Here is a 25,521-nt window from a genome sequence, read left to right on the forward strand (position 1 = left end):
GTGTGTTGAAGAAATGAGAATGTAGAAAAAAGAAAAAGAAAAAAAAAGGGGGGTGGGGGGGTTGGAGCAGGATACTTTTAATCGATAGAACCAAGATAGTTGCTCGGATCTCTGGCCACAGGGGCTTCAGCTTGGGACAACTGCACCAGCAAACTAAGTGGCATTTTGTGTGCAGTGTTAACTAGTATATTGCGGTTGGTGCTTTAGTGGCCACTTTGTTGGTATATTTAGTTCCAACAAAAAGATTTGATCTCCATTTATAATTTTGGTTGCAGTTGTTGCAGCGAAAGATAGCAAAACCAGTAATTAAGGGAGGCAATACATTTTTCACATGGGTGATAAAGGGACTGGACAACTTTTTCCTTCAATAATTCAAACGATCAATTAAAAATTGTATTTTGTGTTTACTCAGATTGTCTTTGTCTTATTTTCAGTTTTGTTTGAAGTTCTGGAACAAAGAAATGTGACAAATAGGCAAAAATAGAAGAAATCGGGAAGGAGGCAAAACTTTTTCATGCCATTGTACTGCATTTATAGGTGTAAAGCTATCTTGGACTTAATGGTGCTCATACACTTGTGCGATGCCCCGCATCGCACCGGCAGTTCAGGTGCGATGAAATCACACCTGAACTGCCAAAAAGATTACCATGCGATAGATCGAATGGTAATCATGTAATGGGCACGTCACAGCCGAGTGGGAGCCCATCGCAGTGCGATATATATCATGTGTTTCTAGAAACACATGCGATCGCACTGCGATTCGATAAATATTATGTGCAGCACATATCTTGAGACGCGATATTTGACCAGCGTGCCCGCGCATCGCGTCAAAAGGTACTAAAATGTGCATACAATCCTTCGATTTCTCTCACAGATGTGGTCGAAATCGAAGGATAGTAGCGATAATCTCATAAGTGTATTGGCACCATAAGACAGCTTCTCCATTTGTGCTTAACAGACTCCATCACTGGGGACTGATGCACTGAAAAGTATAGTACTTTATAATACAGAACCTCACCATGGGATTATTGGTAGACTCATAGGCAAATTCCTCCATGCATGGTTTTTTATAAAGGTGGCATCATCTGCCAAATCTACAAAAGGCTCAAATGTCGCTCCTAACCCAAATAACTGGCTTTCTTACCAATCATGTACTGGGACTTGACCAGTGTATCTCTCTCTAGATTGTCCAGCTGCCGCTCACCGGAGGAGTCAGCATTATGTTTTTCCTGCCTCTGACTGTCACCCAGAACCTTACCTTAATTGAAGAGGGTCTCACATCTGAGTTTGTTCATGACATAGATCGGGCATTGCAGTCAGTCATCATAAAGCTAAGCATACCAAAGCTGAAGGTGAACTACGAGGCTAACCTTGACAGCACTCTGAGGGACATGAGTATGTTTTTTTTTTTAAATTTTGCAATGTATATTGTGATATGTCATAGTAGTGTTTATATTTATCTGTTGGGTACGTTTTACTAGTGTGTGTTTCTGGATGAAGAAAGCAGTTATAAGTATGCGCCAGCATGTAGCCACTGAAAGCATACATTTAGCCACAAACAGTGAAATTTGTTTGGCCAATCAGATCAATTTAACCAAGGTGGACAAGCATTGTACTTCCCAAAACAATTATTATAAACTATTGGACTATTGACACAAATGGTAGCTTACTCATCAATGGCAAGAGTTCAATGACTTGAGATACAGTGGGGCAAAAAAGTATTTGGACAGCCACCGATTGTGCAGGTTGACCCACTTAAAAAGATGAGAGAGGTCTGTAATTTCCAACATAGGTACACTTCAACTGTGAGAGACAGAATCTGAAGAAAAAAAAAACAGGAAATCACATTGTATGATTTTTAAACAATTTATTTGTATATTTTTGAGGAAAATAAATATTTGGAGAATCAAAAAGTTTAATTCAATACTTTGTAATATAACCTCGGTTGGCAATTACAGAGGTCAAACGTTTCCTGTAGTTCTTGACCAGGTTTGCACACACTGTAGCAGATATTTTGACACACTCTTCCATGCAGATCTTCTCTAGATCTGTCATGTTTTGGGGCTGTCGCCGGGCAACACGGATTTTCAACTCCCTCCACAGATTTTCTATTGGGTTGCGGTCTGGAGACTGGCTAGGCCACTCCAGGACCTTGAAATGCTTCTTACGGAGCCACTCCTTAGTTGCCTGGACGGTGTGTTTGGGGTCATTGTCATGCTGGAAGACCCAGCCACATTCCATCTTCAGTGCTCTTACTGAGGGAAGGAGGTTTTTGCCCAAAATCTCACGATACATGGCCCCATTCATCCTCTCCTTAATACGGATCAGTTGTCCTGTCCCCTTTGCAGAAAAGCAGCCCCAAAGCATGATTTTTCCACCCCCATGCTTCACAGTGGGTATGGTGTTCTTGGGATTCTATTCATCATTCTTCTCCCTCCAAATATGGCGAGTGGAGTTTATACCAAAAAGTTAGATTTTGCTCTCATCTGACCACATTACATTCTCCCAATCTCCTCTGGATCATCCAGATGGTCACTGGCAAACTTTAGACGGGCCTGGACATGTGCTGGCTTAAGCAGGGGGACCTTTCGGGCGCTGCAGGATTTCAATCCATGACAACGTAGTGTGTTACTAATGGTAACCTTTGTGACTGTGGTCCCAGCTCTCTTGAGGTCATTGACCAGGTCCCCCTGTGTAGTTCTGGGCTGATTCCTCACCATTCTCAAGATCATTGATACACCACGAGGTGAGATCTTGCATGGAGCCCCAGGTCGAGGGAGATTGTCAGTGATCTTGTATGTCTTCCATATTTTAATAATTGCGCCAAAAGTTGATCTCTTCTCACCAAGCTGCTTGCCTATTGTCGAGTAGCTCATCCCAGCCTTGTGCAGCTCTACAATTTTGTCCCCCAGTGTCCTTAGACAGCTCTCTGGTCTTGGCCATGGTGGAGAGGTTGCAGTCTGACTGTTAGAGGGTGTGGACAGGTGTCTTTTATACAGATAACCAGTTCAAACAGGTGCCATTAATATAGGTAACGAGTGGAGGATAGAAGAGCTTCTTAAAGAAGAATAGGTCTGTGAGAGCCAGAAATCTTGCTGCTTGGTAGGTGTCCAAATATTTATTTTCCTCAAGAATGTACAAGTAAATTGTTTAAAAATCGTACAATGTGATTTCCTGGTTTTTTTTTCTTCAGATTCTGTCTCTCACAGTTGAAGTGTACCTATGATGGAAATTACAGACCTCTCATATTTTTAAGTGGGTCAACTTGCACAATCGGTGGCTGTCCAAATACTTTTTTGCCCCACTGTAAGTCACAATTCATGGACATAGCAAGTTCTATTGTCTTACATCCATGTTACATTCTGTGGCCCTCATTCAGGTTGGATCGCATAAGCGATCCAATTTGCAGCTTCCATGCAAGACCCGTGCGAACACCTCAGCCTGATTGATAGACAGAGGCGTATGGGGGGAGGGATGAGGGTGGCTGGCTTTGCTGAAAATGGGGGCTTGTTGCCACATTTTCCGAGAGTGGCGAGGCCAAGAACACAATTTCCTTGGCCTCGCGAGCTGTCCTGTGACACGTAATCTGGGTAAGATCAGGCTTACTCAGCCTACCATCGCAAATGAACATCGTGACCGAGGCTTCGCTGTCCGGACTGTGTTAGGGGAAGCCGCGTGACATCGCACGTGGACCCTGCAAGGTGCCGGTGCGCCTGCATACACAGCCAATTGAACTGCGATCGCATCCCTGGGCGGTGATTAGAATGCTGGGCAGCCCCCAGCATGTGATTGTAAGCAGTTGCAGTTTTACTATTTTAGCGAAACTGCAACTGAAGCTGAATTAAGCCCTGTGTTCACTGTGAACATTTGTATGTGCTATTGTAACTAATTTCCATCATCCATGTTTGTAGTGCTACTATGGGTTCTCGTACCTCCTGTGTACTGTCTTTTCACAGCTTCTATGCTTCCTGAATAAATAACACACTGCTATAATAATAATTAATATAAAACAATAAAATAGATGGGTGCTACATCTTTAAATCTATTTAGATATTCACATTATAGGTCATTTTGCTTCTGTCCTGATTATTTGCAGAGTGATATTATTAACATCACGGATGTGCAAACCTGTACAGAACCTATATTTTCCATGAAATGCTTTATGATTTATTATCCGCTATTTATACAGTGAACACATCCTGCAACGCTGGCCCAGTCGAGCTTACAATCTATTCCCTACTATATGCACACACATACACACTAGGATTCATTTTTGTCAGAAGCCAGTTAACCTATTAGTGTATTTTTGGATTATGGGAGGGAGTCCACTCAAGCAAGGGGAGAACATACACAGTTACAGCAGTGATGGGAATCATACCCAAAGCCTCAATACTGTGGAGCATTAATGCAAACCATTACACCAATCATCCTGCCCATGTTTTACTAAACAAAAGTTATATTTTCTCTTTTACAGGATAAAATCAGTCCATAATACAAATAAATTTCTAACAATAGGTTATGAATTCCCCTTTAAGACCCTCTCAAAATTGGCCTTCATAGGGATTTAGCACTTGAACTACTTATTTCATTTCTCCTTCACAGTTGTTCAGTGTTCCAACAAGTGTTAGGTTCTTACAGAAGGTGATAATAGTTTGTTGAAGGATGTACACAGAAGCTATCAGTAATGACTGAAAACACGCAAGTCCTGTGGGGAAAGTATAAGAAATGATTACTGGAGATTACAGTGCACGCTGACATCTTGGCCACCTATAGAACAGTCTTGCTTATTTATTATATTGCTACGGACTATTAGTACTGTACAACTGGTCTTTTATTTGCTTAAAGAGAACTGGTCATGTTTTTACTGGTTTTTGAAGGGTACTTGAAGCCTAATGCCAAAGTCCTGACCTTGTTTTATAAACCAAATGACACCCTGTGGGCCTGATTAAGAGATGGAAGCAGTAACAAAGGTTTTGCTGAAATATGCGAATGCAGCAGGAGGCGTCTTGTGTAAATAGAAGCCTCCTGACGACTTATGTGATCCGCTGTTGCATCTGAAGACGCTGCATTGGATCACCCTGGCCATTAGTCATTTGAGTAACCCTCAGGTTACTCAGGTAAGCCGGTGCAATCACGCAGCAGAGGCCAGGAAATTTTCTCTGGAAGACGCACACCCTGGCCCTGTTGTGATTACAAAACGGGGCTGACACGGCCTCATTTTGTAAAACTCTCACTAGGTTCAAAAAGGGTTGAGATTACCTAAAGGATAAAAAAAAGGGGCAGACTAGATGGGCCAAGTGGTTCTTATCTGCCGTCAAATTTTATGTATCTAGCACTGCCCTCAAACTGATGCAGCATATCACTCATGCTGCAGTTTAGTGGGCCAGTGACAGTCGTCACATCTCCTGGTCATCATATACACAGTGCTGATCCTGCGCATGTGCAAATCTGTAACGACCAAAGCGGTACACAAACCATCAGATTTGTGTAAATTTCTGAACCAGGCCCTATGGAGGAGTTTCAAGGAAGCACAAAGTTCCATTTAAGCCTTAAAATAGAAAAAGAAAAGGCATCTCTGCTGGCTACTGGCATGTTTTGTTTACCGTAATAACTGGAAGCGTGCACAGTGGAACATCGCGCTTAATGGAATATACATGTACAAGCATAGCTGCATGGAGCGCTTACAATGGATCTCACATCACATTTACAAAGACAGGCCCCGCTTTTGATAAATGCTCTGTTTATATAGTGCTTTGCAAGAATAGAAAAAAAAAGAAAAATTAATCAGCTAAATGCTTTACAAACAGATACGTGTATACTCCCTAACGTAGGGCAGCATGCCGGGACTTATTATTTTTACACCTGTATAGTACACACAACGCAAAAAGTTCACATATTAAAATGTGACAGGTTCTCCTTATGAGGTGTGAGAATATGTGCTTAGGAAGTGCAGTACTGGCTCTATTATGTTATATAACCTTTTCCTGACCACTTATTTATATTTTAATATGTTTGATACAGTTTATACTATAAACCATCTATAGTGATACATATTAATACGGTATTCCATACAGTATCCAGTGTATAAAAAGACCAATCTGAACGTTAATGTCCAGGATCACTACTATGGTCTTCAACATCTCCCCCAGACTCTCGCACTTGCTCCAATGTTCCGCAGAGTGGGAGATTGTGAACTGCAATTGGTACCCCCCTCTACAAATCCTGTGTTTGCCACTGCCTATAGTCAGCAGCCAAGAAGAACTGCACAAACACAAAATGTTTTATATTTTAGAAATACAGAACTATTGTCAAATGCGTATTCTTTTATGTGAATCTCTGACCGCGTTGGAATTGGTAGGTGGAGTGCAGGAACAGTAGAATAAACTAAAATATGAATTATTAAATGCAACAGAACTTTGTGCTAAATATGTTCGTAAAAGGAAGCCAATATGGTTCTCAGGGGAAGTGGCAGTAAATACTACGAAAACTGCATTTAGGAAATAAAAACAAAACCTAGCACAGGAGGATAAAAAAAAAAAAAAACATTCAAAGCTAGTCTCAAAGAGATTAAACATTACAAAAAGTGGTACAGTTCAAATAGAAGAAAAACTGTACAGTGTAAAAAGAAAAAAGTAAGAAATGCATTATGCATTAGGTGAATAAAAAAACAAACAAAGAAAGGTAAAGCAAAAAACTGAAACGGGTGACAAAGAAATTGCAGACTGACTATCATTTTTTGCTCTGTTTTTTTTTGTTAAAAATTCAAGGTCACTAAAGCTAGAAGAGTCTACAATATTGTAGACACAATGGGGCAGGCCATAATCGTGACAGCAACTTTTTGCTAATGCTAGTATAAGCCCTTACATATCTATCTATCTATCTATCTATCTATCTATCTATCTATCTATCTATCTATCTAGAGAATATTCTAAAGTCAAATTCTGTGTTTCTATCTTTCAGAACTCCAACCTCTCTTCTCCAGCCCAGACTTCAGTAAAATCTCTTCTAAGTCCCTGAAGCTCACACATGTTGTGCACAAAGCTGCCCTGGAGCTTACCGAGGAAGGAGTGGACAATGCACCAAAAATGGACCCCGCCTCTCGCCATCACTTCCCACTGGAGTATCACTTAGATCACCCGTTCCTGTTTGTTCTTCGTGCGGATGATAATGGTGCCCTTTTGATGATTGGAAAAGTAATGAACCCTAAAGAAGTTTCTCTTTAACCCACTATGCATTTCATTTTTTGGGGATGTCACAGAACTGAAATCATTTGTCTTAAAATGAATTTTGGATTCCGTTGACAGCCAAGGTGGTTACTCAGTTTTGTTTTTTTCAGAACCCTAGGATAGCAAAATCAGATTTACATATCCCAGCTTTGTTCATAAAAATCTGAATGGATATGGTAAACATAGACAGGATGTAATATATGTTCATTGTAAATGCTTACCCATAATAATCTACAAATGGCAGATGCAGCTACTATATGATTACATTTAGAGCAGTCTTTGTGCATGTGTACTAAATTGATGTCATAGTTTATAAATGTTTAAAAAGAGAAAGTGCAAAATTACCAACACCTTACTAGACTATGTTTTTGAGCTTGGCGGGGACAAATTGGGATAATTAATGAAACTTAGATTCATATACCAGTGTGTAATTAAGAAACATTCCCAAATATGATCAGGTGTTAAGATATAATTGATAAAACGTACTTAAGTCCACCCATTGTAAATTTTAGCTCTAAACATTTTTATTGAGTGCTTGATATTAATCTAGCAAAATGAATATTAGTATGTGCATCACCTAAAACCGTACCTGGTGCTCCATTATGCTGTTTTACTACATCAAAGAGGTGAGGTCTTAACTGAGCTTTTTTCTTCTGCTATACAAACGAACAGTCCAATGCAATAAAGTCTGTTTTACTTATTGCTCATGAATCTCTTCACGTTTCATTGATTGACTGTAAAAATAAACCCAGTCTTGGAGCCGCCAAGTTTATTCAAATAATTCATGCAAAGGGAATGTCACCTTCTGTAGAAAGTGTAACAAGTCTAATTAGTCAAGAATGTTCTTAGCAGTTGCTCTACAGAGCTAAATAAATTGCAACAGTGTCCTGGTGGTTCCTAAGTACTGACAGAGGCAACTCGCAGTATAAAGGTATTGATTATTGCCAGGGCCGATTAAGGCTGGTAGGGGCCCAGGGCAATGGAGGATGTGGAGGCCCCCTCTACTTACATTGCTGGCAAAGCCCAGCCCCTCCCCCTCGGCTGCCCGCCTGAGACACTAACCTTCCCTTTGGATGCCCTCAAGGGACACCCCTGCCAGCCAGCAAGAGACCCTAAACCCAACCCCCCCATGACCATGGCTGCCCACCTGTCCACAAGAGACACTAACCCCAACATCCCCGGCAGCCGCTGTTACTAAATAGCAGAGCCGCTGGATGGAGACTCCTCTAATTGACAATGGACATTGTAGCGGCACTGGGACGGCTGCCCCTGCCTTAATTCGGCCATGATTATTTCAAGGAACATAATGCAAGAAGACATGACATTGTATGTTGTAGATTCATGTCCAGAGCTATAGTTACACTACATACAACTCCAGAATTATTTCTCCAGTGCAGCCCCCATCCAAGGGAGCTGTAGCAGACAGGTCTTCATCTCCTGCAGCTCTTGCAGTAGGTTATGGTCCGGTCCATAGTGCAAAGAGAGAATATGCTGGGTTCTCAGAATAATGTCCATAGCATCAGCTACCTCCTGCCTACAACAAAGAAAATGTAAAATAACTTTTAATTGTATATTCACTTGACAGACATTGCACATTTACTGTACTTGATTAATGTAATCCCACTAACCAGGATACTGTTAAAATTTAGAATATTAATCATTCTTACCCGTTGAATAAAATCTGTGCCAGTTTGAAGAGTTCGTGTCCAAGTTCTAAGCTGGAAGAACCATAACGCTGTCTCACGAGGTGAACACTCTTTCTAAGGTATCCTGTTGCTGCAGCCCAGTCACCTACAAAGGCCAGCACACACACAGCAAGTAAGATTTAAAACACATGGGAATAATTCACTTCTGCTACCAGAAAAATTGTACCTTTTGATGCCTCAGCCTGAGCCAGTAGATCAAAGATCTCTCCAAACAGCATGTGATTCTGAGAGAGAAATTGCCTGCCTTCCGATAAACATGACAACAACATTCTTTTAGCTACATCTGAAGAAAGAAAAATAATGGGGCACATTTATGAAGTGATATTGGGCAGAACTAGCTCAGACAGGTCAGCAACAATAAATTAACTTGTCTTCACGCATTGGATTTTTACAGGTTCCATTGTCCCAAATCCATCCTGCTTCTTAACATTGCTACTTCCATGTCTGTTCTTCTGCCTTAAAAGTAATGCAATAATCCCATACCACAAGAAAGGCATGTCTCTTGATCACGTATCCGGGTTGTGCTTGGGTGGATACTGTATGATACATACAGTCAATTCAGAGGTAAGCCTCTGACGATTTTCTTATGGAGCAACACTGTGTGAATGAGCCCTAAGAAGGGTATCCAATTGACCGTGGCTATCACCAGGGGAAGCTATCCTATTAGCCTTGATGCTGCATCCCCCCCCCCTTCCACCCGCGATGTCGGCACATCCCGGATTATGCCTTGCGTGCCTCAGGGACCCGAAGCATAATCTGAGATAAGCGGCTGTCGGAGCCGCGATAACACATGGTACTTATCCCCGATCCCATGTGTTTCAGCGCAATTGCGTGTCCGTATTCAGCCGATGGAAATGGACCCCAATTAAAAACTGTGATAATGATCATCGGTCATTAATCGCGATATCTGTCCGTTTTCACAAAACACAGATCAGATATAATTGGATACCTCCCTAAGGGGTATATTCAATTAAAGTCGGAACCATTCCGACAAGTATTTGTTGGAATGGATCCGACAACCCCTATTCAATCCCATCTTAATTCGACTTTTTCAAGTCGAATTGAGATGGGACCCAGAGGAGGAGAGGGGGGGAGGGCGCGGGGGGACAGCCGGCGGACATACAGGGAAGATCAGCGTTACAGTAGCGCTGATCTCCCCTGTATGCCTGCCGGCTGTCCCCCCATCTCCCCCCCCCTCTCCTCCTCCTCTGGGTCCGCATCTCAGTCAGACATCTTTTTGATGTCGGACTGAGATGGTCGAAAAGGGGGCCAAAACCTATCGGTTTTGGCCCCGTTTTCGACACAAGCACATGGATCGGCAGCTATTCCGCCGATCCATGTGCTTTTCGACAAGTCGAATTCATCGACTTGTCGAAAAATTTAGGGATATATTGAATAGGTCGAATCAGGATTCGACCTTAAAAAGTCGAAAACTGCTGTCTTTTCGACAGACGGCAGTTTTAGACTTCAATGGAATATACCCCTAAGGCTTGATGAGATAAAATTATCTCATTTACATCACTTGGTTTACAAATACAGGACTTAAACCTTTGCGCTCACTGCCAACAATGTTTTTTTTTTTTAGAGAATGGCAGCGCTGAGACTTTTGAAGCACATTATACTTATTACACTACAGTTAACACACCATGGGGTCTATTCATGAAGCAGTGAAAAGTGTGGAGAAGTGAGCCAGTGGAGAAGTTGCCCAGGGCAACCAATCAGCATTGAGCTAACATTTTTAATTTGCATACTATACAATTGTAAGGAGCAGCTGATTGGTTGCCATGGGCAACTTCTCCACAGGCTCACTTCTCCACTCTTTTCACCGCTTCATGAATAGACCCCCATGACACCGTGTTTTTTTTGTTTTGTTCATTTCAATTATAGTGAATGAAAACTCCATTAGTCCCAGTTTCTAGTATATAAAATATAGCAACTATTTTTTTTTTTCAAACCATTAATGCGAATATGTGCTGTAATGTTAATTGAGCTGTCACCAGTGTGATTGTCCTGTAGCTGTTCTCGGGCTAGACGAACAAGATGCTGGAGATTCTGCAGGCGGAGCACAGCTTGGGCCCTGCTAAAGGAATGACCACAGGACCCAGTGACACAGCGCAGTTCATCTTCACCCTTATAGGGAAAAAAACAAAACCTCCATATCACATACATGTTACACTATCCTATTCTATACACCTCCCTTTAGATAGAATACTTGCAAGGACATTTCACCTCTAGTGTGGCCTGGCACTTCGGGCAACAGAAATCACAGGAGGCGTTATCTTTAGAGCCTTGCTCTTGTTTACAAGCTTCACACTGGCACATGAAGAAATACTGATCCTTTAGTAAATGTCGTCTTTCTGCACGGTCCATTCGCAATTTGTGTGGTCCTAGTAGAAGGCAAAAATGTTTAGATGACATTTAAAAAAATAAAATAAAAAAAATTGTGGCAACCAACATTTGTAAGAGAATAAATCAAACTATAACCGAGAGTATTATTAATCGCATTGTACAACTGTAGACACGTCAGAGCAGTAATTTAGTGGAAATGGAATTAACGAATGTTTGTAATGTACAGCAGCACAATGAGGGAGGCAGTAGGGGCTCACAGCTAACCTCAGTAGGATCTAGTGCCTTAGGGACTGATCATAAAGTGGTTTGGCGCACATTTATGTGAATTTTTACTGCAGATGCCCAGGACGCACACATATGTATCTATGGAGGTTTTTTTGCCCGTCTGTGCGTGAATGTGCAGAATGGGGGCAATCTTACATAGCTGCAATTGCGCATACACATCCTTGCTGTATTTTAAAACACATGCAGATAGTTAAATCCTTTTCTCCGATTCCATGGGGGGACATAGGAACACTGAGGTACTGTATAGCTTGTGGCCCTGTAAGTCTGGGCACTTTCAAACAAACCACTATAGCTCCGGCTCCTCCATTTCTACATCCCGATTGGCTAGAGCTTATCTCCGTTTTTGAAGTAGGAACATAAGATTGATAGGAGAAATAAAATACTTGGGCCCCCATTTATCAACGACTTTCCTTGCTGTAAACCCGTTTTTGGAGTTAAATGGGACCAATCGCTATTTAACCAGGCTAACAGCGCTGCTAACTAGCAGCGCTATTGGCCTTTCATATTCCCCATACTGCGGCACTCTAAACTGTATTTTTTTTTTAATGCATTTTTATTGAGTTTTCATTATGTAGCAAAGAAAAATACAAACATTTATGCAGTCTCAGAGAAGAAACAAGGGATACAACGGAACAAGTCAATACAAAAATACAAATATACAAAAAATAAACTATTGTACCCTGAAATAGAAAGAGCGCAGTATAAAGGGCATATAATTCCAGTATCTGAATAAATTCAGAGCAGAAACAGCAACGAAAACAGCAGGGGTTCAGATACGTAATTAAGCAATATATTAGACATGCACAAATTGCACATATAATACGTCATTAAGGTAGAGAAAACAAACTTAAGAAAAGTACAAGAGAGAAAGAGGTAGAAGGGGAAGGGTGGGAGGGACATAGGGTACGGAGTCAGAGTCGACAAATACATACACAGACTGTTTTGTGACAGGCGTATAACAGGCTGAGACCAGAAATGCGACAGGGCTCATAATATGTGAACAAAAACAAACGTTATTTGGACAGAGAAGGAACTCTGAGGTGCAGTGGCAATCCAACGCATTAAGGACCAGTTAGTAGAATCAAGGATAACACATGCTGTTGGTGAGAGGAGTCTAAAGCTTCTATGAATGGACCCCATTTTTTGTAGAAGCGTATAACATTACATTCAACATTAGGTAAGGTGGACTGGCGATCCAAGTATAATGTACGAATAAGGCGAGAACGAAGAGTATCAAGCCTAGGAGGGGATTTAATAATCCAATTAGTAAGGATCAACTTTTTCCCCAATGTTAGAATAACATATAACAGTGGAATAAAGTGTTTCTTCTGTGATGGAATGCCCCTATCTGAAAAAGCATTGCTTTACAGTCTAGCTTCAATCTGGGATGAAACGTGGAATTAATGAACCATAAAACCTTGAACCAGAATTTCTTTATTTTGGGGCAGCTCCAAAAACAGTGTAAGAATAAAGCATTGGAAGTTCCGCATTTTAGACAGTTCCCAGATTCAGAAGGGACCATATGTTTCCTCTGACCAGGTGTGATGTAGGCTCTGTGTATAAATTTAATATGTGTCTCCTGTAGCTGTGTCGAGTGGAGCGCTCTGAGAATTTTAGTAAAATTAACCGTCAACTCCTTGTACATTATGGGAATAAGGTAATCAGCTTCCCAACTCTTAACAGTCCGGGAACATAGTTTTGTTTCGAACCCTGATAAAATATCCCAACAAAGATAAGAAGTCCTATAAGGTGAAAGCGTTACCAAGGCGACAATATGTGTGAGAGGGTCAATATCCAGGGTCGGGTCAAGTGAGGGAGATAATGTCTCAATTGTAGTTACATAAAAAAAATCTACACGTGGGACTTGGTACTTGTCAATTAAATCAGAGAAAGACAGTAATACACCCCCTGGGTCGAAGACATCTTTAATTAAAGCAATGCCCTTTTGCCGCCATTGAAGGAACCGCACATTGTCTAAAGCCGCTGGAAAACATGGATTACCACAAAAAGATAATAAGATTTTACTCACCGGTAAATCTATTTCTCGTAGTCCGTAGTGGATGCTGGGAACTCCGTAAGGACCATGGGGAATAGCGGCTCCGCAGGCACAAAAGGGGGCTGAATATGTAGCACTCCCTTTACAAATGTCTGAACTCCAGGCAGTGAAGCCAGTTCTTTCTGGAAGAAAATCGACAGAGCCGAAATCTGGACCTTAATGGAACCCAAGTTTAGGCCCATAGTCACTCCTGACTGTAGGAAGTGCAGAAAACGACCCAGCTGAAATTCCTCTGTTGGGGCCTTCCTGGCCTCACACCACGCAACATATTTTCGCCAAATACGGTGATAATGGTTTGCGGTTACTTCTTTCCTGGCTTTTATCAGCGTAGGAATGACTTCCTCCGGAATGCCCTTTTCCTTTAGGATCCGGAATTCAACCGCCATGCCGTCAAACGCAGCCGCGGTAAGTCTTGGAACAGACAGGGCCCCTGCTGTAGCAGATCCTGTCTGAGCGGTAGAGGTCATGGGTCCTCAGATATCATTTCTTGAAGTTCTGGGTACCAAGCTCTTCTTGGCCCATCCTGAACCCTGAGTATCGTTCTTACTCCTCGTTTTCTTATTATTCTCAGTACCTTTGGTATGAGAGGCAGAGGAGGGAATACATAAACCGACTGGTACACCCACGGTGTCACTAGAGCGTCCACAGCTATTGCCTGAGGGTCCCTTGACAAGGTGCAATATCTAGTTTTTTGTTTAGGCGGGACGCCATCATGTCCACCTGTGGCCTTTCCCAACGGTTTACCAACAGTTGGAAGACTTCTGGATGAAGTCCCCACTCTCCCGGGTGTAGGTCGTGTCTGCTGAGGAAGTCTGCTTCCCAGTTGTCCACTCCCGGAATGAACACTGCTGACAGTGCTAAGATGTGATTTTCCGCCCATCGGAGAATCCTTGTGGCTTCTGCCATCGCCATCCTGCTTCTTGTGCCGCCCTGTCGGTTTACATGGGCGACCGCCGTGATGTTGTCTGATCGGATCAGTACCGGCTGGTTTTGAAGCAGAGGCCTTGCCAGACTTAGGGCATTGTAAATGGCCCTCAGTTCCAGAACATTTATGTGTAGGGACGACTCCTGACTTGACCAAAGTCCTTGGAAATTTCTTCCCTGTGTGACTGCCCCCCAGCCTCGAAGGCTGGCATCCGTGGTTACCAGGACCCAGTCCTGTATGCCGAATCTGCGGCCCTCTTGAAGATGAGCACTCTGCAGCCACCACAGTAGAGATACCCTGGTCCTTGGAGACAGGGTTATCAGCCGATGCATCTGAAGATGCGATCCCGACCACTTGTCCAAGAGGTCCCACTGAAAGGTTCTTGCATGGAACCTGCCGAATGGAATTCTGCTTCGTAAGAAGCTATCATTTTTCCCAGGACTCGTGTGCAGTGATGCACAGATACCTGTTTTGGTTTCAGGAGGTCTCTGACTAGAGATGACAGCTCCTTGGCTTTCTCCTGCGGGAGAAATACTTTTTTCTGTTCTGTGTCCAGAACCATCCCCAGGAACAGTAGGCGTGTGGTAGGAACCAGCTGTGACTTTGGAATGTATAGAATCCATCCGTGCTGTTGTAGCACTTCCCGATATAGTGCTACTCCGACCAACAACTGCTCCTTGGACCTCGCCTTTATAAGGAGATCGTCCAAGTACGGGATAATTAAAACTCCCTTTTTTCGAAGGAGTATCATCATTTCTGCCATTACCTTGGTAAAGACCCTCGGTGCCGTGGACAGTCCAAACGGCAGTGTTTGGAATTGGTAATGGCAATCCTGTACCACAAATCTGAGGTACTCCTGGTGAGGATGGTAAATGGGGACATGTAGGTAAGCATCCTTGATGTCCAGGGATACCATGTAATCCCCCTCCTCCAGGCTTGCAATAACCGCCCTGAGCGATTCCATCTTGAACTTGAATTTTTTTATGTATGTGTTCAAGGATTTCAAATTTAACATGGGTCTCACCGAACCGTCCGGTTTCGGTACCACAAACAGTGTGGAATAGTAACCCCGTCCTTGTTGAAGTAGGGGCACCTTGACTATCACCTGCTGGGAATACAGCTTGTGAATTGCCTCTAGCACAGCCTCCCTGCCTGAGGGAGTTGTCGGCAAGGCAGATTTGAGGAAACGGCGGGGGGGAGACGCCTCGAATTCCAGCTTGTACCCCTGAGATACTACTTGAAGGATCCAGGGATCCACCTGTGAGCGAGCTCACTGATCGCTGAAATTTTTGAGGCGGCCCCCCACCGTAACTGGCTACGCCTGTGGAGCCCCCGCGTCATGCGGTGGACTCAGAGGAAGCGGGGGAAGAATTTTGATTCTGGGAACTGGCTGACTGGTGCAGCTTTTTCCCTCTTCCCTCGTCTCTGTGCAGAAAAGAAGCGCCTTTAACCCGCTTGCTTTTCTGAAGCCGAAAGGACTGTACCTGATAATACAGTGCTTTCTTAGGCTGTGAGGAAACCTGAGGTAAAAATTTTTCTTCCCAGCTGTTGCTGTGGATACGAGGTCCCAGAGACCATCCCCAAACAATTCCTCACCCTTATAAGGCTCTATGTGCCTTTTAAAGTCAGCATCACCTGTCCAGTGTCGGGTCTCTAATACCCTCCTGACAGAATGGACATTGCATTAATTCTGGATGCCAGCCGGCAAAATATCCCTCTGTGCATCCCTCATATATAAGACGACATCTTTAATATGTTCGCAAAATAGTATCCCTGTTTGACAGGGTCACAGACCACGCTGCAGCAGCACTATCTGCAGGTCTCAGTCTAGTACCTGAGTGTGTAAATACAGACTTCAGGATAGCCTCCTGCTTTTTATCAGCAGTTACCTTCAAAGTGGCCGTATCCTAAGACGGCAGTGCCACCTTTTTTGACAAACGTGTGAGCGCCTTATCCACCCTAGGGGATATCTCCCAGCGTAACTTATCCTCTGGTGGGAAAGGGTACGCCATCAGTAACTTTTTAGAAATTACCAGTTTCTTATCGGGGGAACCCACGCTTTTTCACACTTCATTCACTCATTTGATGGGGGAACAAAACACTGCCTGCTTTTTCTCCCCACACACAAAACCCTTCTTTAGTGGTACTTGGGTTAATGTCAGAAATGTGTAACACATTTTTTATTGCCGGGATCATGTAACGGATGTTCCTAGTGGATTGTGTATATGTCTCAACCTCGTCGACACTGGAGTCAGACTCCGTGTCGACATCTGTGTCTGCCATCTGAGGGAGCGGGCGTTTTTGAGCCCCTGATGGCCTTTGAGACGCCTGGGCAGGCGCGGCTGAGAAGCCAGCTGTCCCACAGCTGTTACGTCATCCAGCCTTTTTTGTAAGGAGTTGACACTGTCGGTTTATACCTTCCACCTATCCATCCACTCTGGTGTCGGCCCCACAGGGGGCGACATCACATTTATCGGCATCTGCTCTGCCACCACATAAGCCTCCTCATCAAACGTGTCGACACAGCCGTACCGACACCCGCACACACACAGGGAATGCTCTGACTGAGGACAGGACCCCACACAGCCCTTTGGGGAGACAGAGAGAGAGTATGCCAGCACACACCAGAGCGCTATATAATTTAGGGATTAACACTATATTGAGTGAATTTTTCCCAATAGCTGCTTGTATATACAATATTGCGCCTAAATTTAGTGCCCCCCCTCTCTTTTTAACCCTTTGAGCCTGCAAACTACAGGGGAGAGCCTGGGGAGCTGTCTTCCAGCTGCACTGTGAAGAGAAAATGGCGCCAGTGTGCTGAGGGAGATAGCTCCGCCCCTTTTTCGCTGACTTTTCTCCCGCTTTTTTATGGATTCTGGCAGGGGTATTTATCACATATATAGCCTCTGGGGCTATATATTGTGATATATTTGCCAGCCAAGGTGTTTTTATTGCTGCTCAGGGCGCCCCCCCCCCAGCGCCCTGCACCCTCAGTGACCGGAGTGTGAAGTGTGTATGAGGAGCAATGGCGCACAGCTGCAGTGCTGTGCGCTACCTTGGTGAAGACTGATGTCTTCTGCCGCCGATTTTCCGGACCTCTTCTTGCTTCTGGCTCTGTAAGGGGGACGGCGGCGCAGCTCCGGGAACGAACACCAAGGCCAGTTCCATGCGGTCGATCCCTCTGGAGCTAATGGTGTCCAGTAGCCTAAGAAGCCCAAGCTAGCTGCAAGCAGGTAGGTTCGCTTCTTCTCCCCTTAGTCCCTCGATGCAGTGAGCCTGTTGCCAGCAGGTCTCACTGTAAAATAAAAAACCTAAAATAAACTTTCTTTCTAGGAGCTCAGGAGAGCCCCTAGTGTGCATCCAGCTCGGCCGGGCACAGAAATCTAACTGAGGCTTGGAGGAGGGTCATAGTGGGAGGAGCCAGTGCACACCAGGTAGTCTAAAAGCTTTCTTTTAGTTGTGCCCAGTCTCCTGCGGAGCCGCTATTCCCCATGGTCCTTACGGAGTTCCCAGCATCCACTAGGACGTCAGAGAAATAAATTTGGAGTGAGACGAATTCCTCTTAAGGGATTTGCTTACAGACCACCATGCCAAGTAGACATCCCAAAAGAGAGGATTAGTACGAACTGAGGAGGGAAGGAGGGCTTTAGGGGTATGAAGTAGAGCACGGAGATCATATGGAGCGCAAAGTGATTGCTCTAAAGTAAAATTAGCGTAGGTAGAGCGGGAAAGTAGCCAGTCAAATACATATCAAAAATGCCTCGGCTTTGGTAAAAGCAGATATATCTGGCATGGCCACACCACCCGCATTTTTGCGTAACTCGAGTTTGGCCAAAGCCACACGAGGCTTCTTACCGGACCATAGGAATCTTGCAAAGTTTTTCACAGTAGCGGAGATCTGGCCCCGTCAGAGCATACGGTAACATCTGGATAAGGTAAGAAAGTTTAGGAAAAATAATGCTTTTCAGCACAGCGACCCTTCCCATGAGGGACAAGGGCAAAGACGACCAGGTAGTTAATTGAGAAGCAATGTTTTGTAGTATGGGGGTAAAATTAAGGGCATAGATGTCGACCAGGGAGGGTGGAATGTAGATGCCCAAATATTTCAGTTTGGGCATATGTTTAAACTTAGACAGGACAGACGAAGAGGAAGAAGAAGATAACACAGTAGATGCGGAAGAGGTCAGTGGAATTTACTCAGACTTTTCATAATTAATTTTAAACCCTGAAAAGAGGCCAAACGAATTAATGGAATGAAGAATAGCTGGAATAGAGGTGAGGGGGTCAGAAAGGAACAGTAACATATCATCCGTAAATAGCGCAACCTTGAGAGAGAGTGATGGGCAACATGAATACCAGGTTCAATTGCCAATGCGAATAAAAGTGGGTAAAGTGGGTAAAGAGGACAACCCTGTCTGGTGCCTCTGCCTAAGGGTATAGGGGCTGACAGGTAGCCATTACAAATAATTCGGGAATGGGAGTTATTATATAATATACGCAGGAGGGAGATTAATCGATCAGGGAAGCCAAATTTACTAAGGGTGGTAAACAGGTGATCCCAGGAAACCAGATCAAACGCTTTCTCAGCATCAAGCGATAGTAAGTACAAAGCGGTAGGGTCAGGAATGGAACTAAGCCAATAGGAAGCGGCAATAACCTTACGGATGTTAGCTGAGGAATGTCTGCCGACTATAAAGCCGGTCTGGTCCGAATGAACAACTCCAGGAAGCAGATACTTTATCCTGTCCGCCAGGAGCTTTGTGAAGTTTATAGTCCACGTTGAGTAGAGATATGGGTCTATAAGAACCAGGCAGGTGGGGGTTCCTGCCCGGCTTTGGGAGCAGGCGGATAACAGCATCTGTAAAGTATGTGGGCATAGAGGGGGTGACAAGGAGAGCATTAAAAACTGAGACCAATGGATCTATGAGTTTTGGCAGAAGCATTTTATAAAATTCCCCCAAGAACCCATCCGGGCCAGGGGACTTCACAGGCTTGAGATGCTTTATAGCGGCTTCTATCTCCTGGGACGTGAACGGGGCGCAAATGGTTTCTCGTGAGTCAGCCGGAATGGAAGGGGTGTCAATAGACTCTCAAAAGACAAACTCACCAGAGGTATCCCTAGACGGCTGGGTGTATATGTCTTTATAAAAATCCTGAAATAAGGAAGCAATATCTTTACCAGTGGAGGTGTAAGAGCCATCAGGTCGCTGGATAGAATGAATAAGGGAGGGGGGGGGGGGGGGGGGACGGAGCAGAGGATTTCACTAAATTGGAGAGTAAGCGGCCGGTTTTGTTACCGAATCTATAAAATTTGTGATCTTTGTAAAACGTATGCCTATCACCCATAGAGGCGAGGAGGCCATCAAATTTGTGTTTAGCTAATACAAAACTAGATTTATTACTGGGAGTTGGAATGGACTTATAAGTTTGGTATGCCACCGTCAATTGAGACTGCAGCAGCTTATACGAGGAAGAACGTTCTTTTTTAGCCTGGGAGACGTATTGGATTATAGGACGTATTGACCTTAGAGGTCTGCCAAAAAAGAATATGGTCAGATTCCAGTACAGAGAGGTTGTCAAGTCTGAACTCCTCCCAGAACAGCTCAAGCTTATTGCGGAAACCCAAGGAAGAAGCGAAGTATGAGGGGAAGCGCCAGAGTTTATAGGAGCATAAGTCTAAAGATGAAGAAAAGGACACCCAGGTAAGAGAATGGTCAGAGAGGAACATCGGCTCAATGCATGCAGTAATTATTTTAGAAAAAATAGAATCTGATACGAGAATATAGTCAATACGCGAAAGCGAACCATGAGCGGCAGAAAGACATGTATAATCCCTTTCAACGGGGTGTAAGGCTCTCTATGCGTCAGTTAGCAGTACTTGTTGAGCGATAAAAGGAATGCCGACCCTAGGGGGCGGTCTCCTGCGGACAGAAGAATTGGGAGTCCATAAACGGGGAGGAAACTATATTAAAGTCACCCCCTAAAAGTAAACAGTTAGACATAAAGGGGGCCAGTTTACGTAGTATCATGCTAAAAAAGGGAGCAGAATGGGAATTAGGGGCATAAATGTTACAGAAAGTATACCGAGAAGCAGAGAGGGTAAAGTCTACCAGTAAGTATCTACCGTCAGGGTCAATATCAGTGTGTAGTACTTCTATAGGGAGACGCTTCCTCGCCAAAAGAACAACACCCCTAGCCTTAGAAGTATAGGGGGCAGCTGCAAGGACCTTCCAACCAAGGGTGCACAATTTCAGTGTTTCTGGAAGTAATAAATGGGTCTCCTGCAGTAGTACGAAATCTAAACGTAACTTATTTAATTAAAGAAGAAGCTTCTTACGTTTAACTGGGGAGTGGATACCCCCCACATTCCAAGAATCTACCTTAATCGATGCCATATATTACAAAATATACATAGTGGATAGGTGACTCAGACTCCGTAGCAATCAAACCGATGCAACACAAGGGGGGGGGGGGGGGGGGGGGAAGAAGGGGGAGGGGAAAAGAGAAAAACAATTGAGAAGGAGCATAAAATAAACTCCAACAACAATTCTAAGAAAAAGAACTTCACGATTCATATATTCGAAACAAGACAGGTTGCAGTTTCCTGGAAGACCGAGCTCCCAGCCGAAACTGCCCTATCCAAAAACATGGGAGAGGGAGTACTAGTCCCTCATAAAACCAAACCAGTGACCATCATGTAAAGAACAGAAAAATATAAGGTAGTCACGTCAACCCCTGAAAAAGAACGGAGACAGTGCAACAACACTGCCCAACAAAAACAGCATAAAAACATGTGGCATAATAAAACATTGAAATGATACAAAAATCAAGGCGTGGTCGATACCTCACCACAATGCAGTAAGTCCCAATGGTAACAGCAGCAAATGGTGGTGAGGAACCAATCAAGTCCGGGCGTATCTCTCTGACAAAGATGAGCATTAGGAGTAGGAAGTCAGTAAGAACATGCCGCAACAGAATATATGCAACCCCAAATAGGCTGGGATGATGGGAGTAGGAGACATCTTCAGGTGTCGTCTTCTGCCTAGGGAAGCGTTTGGTCCCGCACAAACGCTGTGGCATCAGCGGCCGAAGCAAAATCCTTGAAGGATGTACCATTGAAAATCCTCAGACGCGCCGGGTAAAGGAGGGCGAACTTCTTCCCCTCTTGAGCCAACTGCGAGCATATTGGGGTGAAGGCTTTACGAAGCCTCGTCAATTCAGGGGAATAATCCTGGAAAGCAAGAATCTTGGAGCCATTCCACGTGAGATCCTTCTTCCGAAGAGAGGCGGACCAGATGGTTTCCTTGTGTATGTAGTTCAGGCATTTCAACAATACGACCCGAGGCCGAGATGAGGAAGAGTCATGCAGCTGCCCCGTCCGGTGGGCCCGTTCAATCACAAGATCCGAGCAAACGTCCTGGATATCAAGTAATTCAGGCAGGGTCTGCTTCAAAAAAATGGTAGAGAGCTGTCCCTTTAAGGGATTCTGGCAGCCCCACTACCCTTAAAGTTGTTCCTACGTGATCGTAGTCGTCCAATTTAGCCCAAACCTGCATGTCAGATGTCTAAACTGTATTTAAGAATGAGCGCTATTTCTGAAATAGTGCTCGCTTACCTGTAATGGCCTCGTCTGCTCCGGGCAGACGTTAGGACATCGCTGCAGCGGAGTCCGTCCTGCGCTCCGGCTCCCCCCTCCCGCAGAAATCCCGGCATGCATCATGACTGCCTGGTTGCTATAGAGACAGGAATCCTGAGGAATCCCAAATGGCCGCCGCATCCGGAAAGCACTACTTTGCAAGTGCCGGAAATTACCATATTCCGGCATATGCGCAGACTCTCCCTATACAGATCATTCTGTAACGTAAACATCAGCACTGACGCGGCAAATACCGCACTCGCTCGCCGCGGCATAGGCTCTTCTTAAATAGAAGAGCGCGATGCCACTATACCACGGCAGGGGAAAACGGTATTTTGCAATTCGTATTTTTCATCATGATACATGAGGGCCAAGATTTGTAAAACAAACCAGAATCAGAGCTGGAGCGTTAGGGAGTGAGTCCAGAGCCCCCCAAGGAATCTAGGAAAAGGATTCAAAAGGTAAGAACAAAAATCCAATTTTCTCCTTCTTCCATGGAGGATGCCGGAGCACTTTGGACATCCCCACCCTGTCCTCTAGGGTGGGAACGCTCCTGAGCGGAGCACTCTATGTCCAAAATTTGCATGTTTGGATGCAAATGTATCCAAACAGCAACATACTGCAAAGATCTGCACCGAATACCAGGTGACAGAGGGGAAGGATCCTGAGCTGCAGCGGTTTATTTGAAAGCGCCCAGGGTCCTTGAATCACCTGTTATATTCAAGTGTTCCAGTATCTGTCATGGAAGGAGAACATGCATATAACCCCCCTGGGAAATCTGTAAGATTTGTGGGTGTTTAGCGGCAAAGTACAAATAATGCGGGGATAGGCACCTGTAGTACTCCAGCTGTTGTGGAACTACACGTCCCAGCAAATCCTGCTACAATTTTAGCATGCAGCAAGACTGTGGCACGGCATGTTGGAATGTGTGGTTCCACACAGCAGCTGGAGTGCCACAGGTTGCTTATTCCTGAAATAGAAGGTGATGATAGTTGTGTGTGAATGCTCTACTGACAATGACTGGGGCTTTGACACTCAGGCATAGACTATGCTTTTTAGATCTTCTTTATGCATTTGTTTTGCTCATTAATGTATGTGAGATTGTCAGCTGTTGCTGCTGTATCAGAGGGGACTGTGTAGTTTCATTGATGCCTCACAGCAAATGCATTTATTGCACATAACATGTTTCACGACATGGGCGCAAATTGGATGAATAAGTCTGTGACGTGTGTTTAGCATAAACCAGATGCATATGCCAATGCTGCCACATGCATCTCTCATCTGCCCCTTGGAGGAAATACGCTAATAATTTACACCCATTTTGCACTTCAACTCTGCATCAGATCCTTAGTCCCTAACTGCTTGCTGGCAAGTAGTACGGGTCAGACAGGTAGCAGGAAAGCATTATCTACTGTCAAAGTCGAAAAATATAGCGACCTATGATGCCTTGTACTAACCCCATGCGCTTGCCCGCTGCACGTGCACATTCTCTCCCGTGCGTGCGCATATTTTGCAGTTGCGTGACGGCGCCTCCACGGTCGTGCGCTCAGGCGCGTGGTATGTGCATTTACGGTAGAGTTTGTGTACGTCTGGCGGGCGACTCGATCGTTACATAGTTAATCTAAATAGTGTATTTTATAGGTTATGATCCCCTTAATAATATCTGTAAGTATGATTAGTGTAACTGGTTCAGGGACAAAGGAATTCCTCTTTGCATGATACGAAGGGTCAGACAGGGTCTGAGCGGTGGTGTTTAGTACCTAACCGAAGAGCATTTTATTAGAAACATTCCGGTGTTGGTTAGGAAGAGATCGGTCGCTCCAGCGTATAGTTATGTTTAAAAGAAGTTTATGGACTTTAAAAGTATTTGCTGTTTATTACACATGCAGGGGGAATCCAGAGGATACCTCCCACCTGAGCAGTTTGAAATAGTCACAGCCCACCTGTTCAAACAAACCTATGACCTTTGGTTATAATGCGAAGACAGATTCCTGTGTCCAATGAACAATAAGATTGTGGGGCCCTTTGTAGTGTACTGTACTTTGTGTATATAAGAAAAGCCAGCCTGGGCCAGCTCAGTCTACTCTCCACAAAAGGTTTTCATCATTGACTAACTAGAGAGCTGGTTTCCAGGACTGCGCAGCGATCATTCCCCAGTGTGTAAGTTTTTCTCTGTGACCAACTTAATCTCTGTCTGTATTTGCCATACTCTCTCTCTCTCTGTTATTGTTTAGGATTAAGACGCTATTGTATATTTATGTCCAGTTATCCTGTTTAGGTGTTTCATGTTAGTGCTGTAGTGTATAAGCTGTTAACTGTATTTTTCCCTTTTTACATAGCTAAATCTCGTTAGTAAAGGTGTTGGAACCTCAGCAAGGTGTCTGTGTTTCTCTAGCTAGTACAAAGGGTTTCTGAGTATCTCAATCACTCAAACAGCTTGCTTAAATATCCAGGTTAACCAGTGGTATATCATTACAGTATCTCAATACTAAGACTTACAGTATAATCATACTCTGTGTTTAAGGTTTAAAAGGTTATTATCTGTGTGTACGCTCGCTGTGTGTATTCCGTACACTCAGCGCAGCGTTTGTACGTGACTTGCGTGCCACGTGCGAGGTCTTTGTACGCAAATAGCGTACGGAGTGCGTAGCACGTGCACGTGGTTTAGCAGCCATTACGGCTTGAAGGTATTAGTAAATAGCTTGTGTTAAAAGGTAGAAAACTGACTATCACTCCAGTGGTGCATGACATTTGCATTAGCAAATGACACATGCCTGGGTAATAAAGGAGAGGGGCATTATAATGCTGACAGCCAGCAATAGTTTAGTGTCCGCTACCTTTGTCAACTCCTAAGGCTTCTAATTATCCATACAATGGGATGAATTCGAAGCCTAGTGGGTGCAACCCCCACGTCACATTTAGTGATCGCATTCAGCATCATTGGGGCAGGCATATAGTATGATATGCCGGTGCTTTGGATCCTGGTGGTCGGGATCCCACCATTGGGATTCTGAAGCCTACAATTTATTATTTATTTATTACTAGTTATTTATATAGCGCACACATATTCCACAGCACTGTACAGAGAATATATGCCCATTCACATCAGTCCCTGCCACAGTGGAATTTACAATCTATATTACCTATCACATGTACACACAGAAACATTCATGCTAGGGTTAATTTTATTGGGAGCCAATTAACCTACCAGTATATTTTTGGATTGTGGGAGGAAACCGGAGTACCCAGAGGAAACTCACGCAAGTACGGGGAGAATATACAAACTCCACACAGTTAGGGCCATGGTGGGAATCGAACCCATGACCTCAGTGCTTTGA

General features: G+C 44.1%; 2 protein-coding genes across 6 annotated transcripts in view; one reads left to right on the top strand and one right to left on the bottom strand.

Moving 5' to 3' along the window:
• Positions 1 to 7,937, top strand: part of SERPINF1 (serpin family F member 1) — a 132,296-nt gene extending 124,359 nt beyond the window's left edge. Inside the window, exons 7-8 of the mRNA XM_063956116.1 lie at positions 1,185 to 1,395; positions 6,961 to 7,937. Coding sequence (XP_063812186.1) covers positions 1,185 to 1,395; positions 6,961 to 7,223 — 474 coding nt within the window. The 3' untranslated portion in view covers positions 7,224 to 7,937. The remainder of the gene's footprint in view (positions 1 to 1,184; positions 1,396 to 6,960) is intronic.
• Positions 7,938 to 7,980: 43 nt separating this feature from the next.
• Positions 7,981 to 25,521, bottom strand: part of SMYD4 (SET and MYND domain containing 4) — a 164,296-nt gene continuing 146,755 nt past the window's right edge. For all 5 annotated transcript variants that reach the window (XM_063956111.1, XM_063956110.1, XM_063956112.1 and 2 more), the window contains exons 7-11: positions 11,162 to 11,319; positions 10,930 to 11,062; positions 9,099 to 9,215; positions 8,894 to 9,017; positions 7,981 to 8,760 (exon numbers count right to left, since the gene is read on the bottom strand). In XM_063956111.1, the coding sequence (XP_063812181.1) occupies positions 8,607 to 8,760; positions 8,894 to 9,017; positions 9,099 to 9,215; positions 10,930 to 11,062; positions 11,162 to 11,319 (686 nt within the window). In that variant the 3' untranslated portion in view covers positions 7,981 to 8,606. The remainder of the gene's footprint in view (positions 8,761 to 8,893; positions 9,018 to 9,098; positions 9,216 to 10,929; positions 11,063 to 11,161; positions 11,320 to 25,521) is intronic.

This window comes from Pseudophryne corroboree, chromosome 2 (assembly GCF_028390025.1).
Source record: "Pseudophryne corroboree isolate aPseCor3 chromosome 2, aPseCor3.hap2, whole genome shotgun sequence".
NCBI lineage: Eukaryota > Metazoa > Chordata > Amphibia > Anura > Myobatrachidae > Pseudophryne > Pseudophryne corroboree.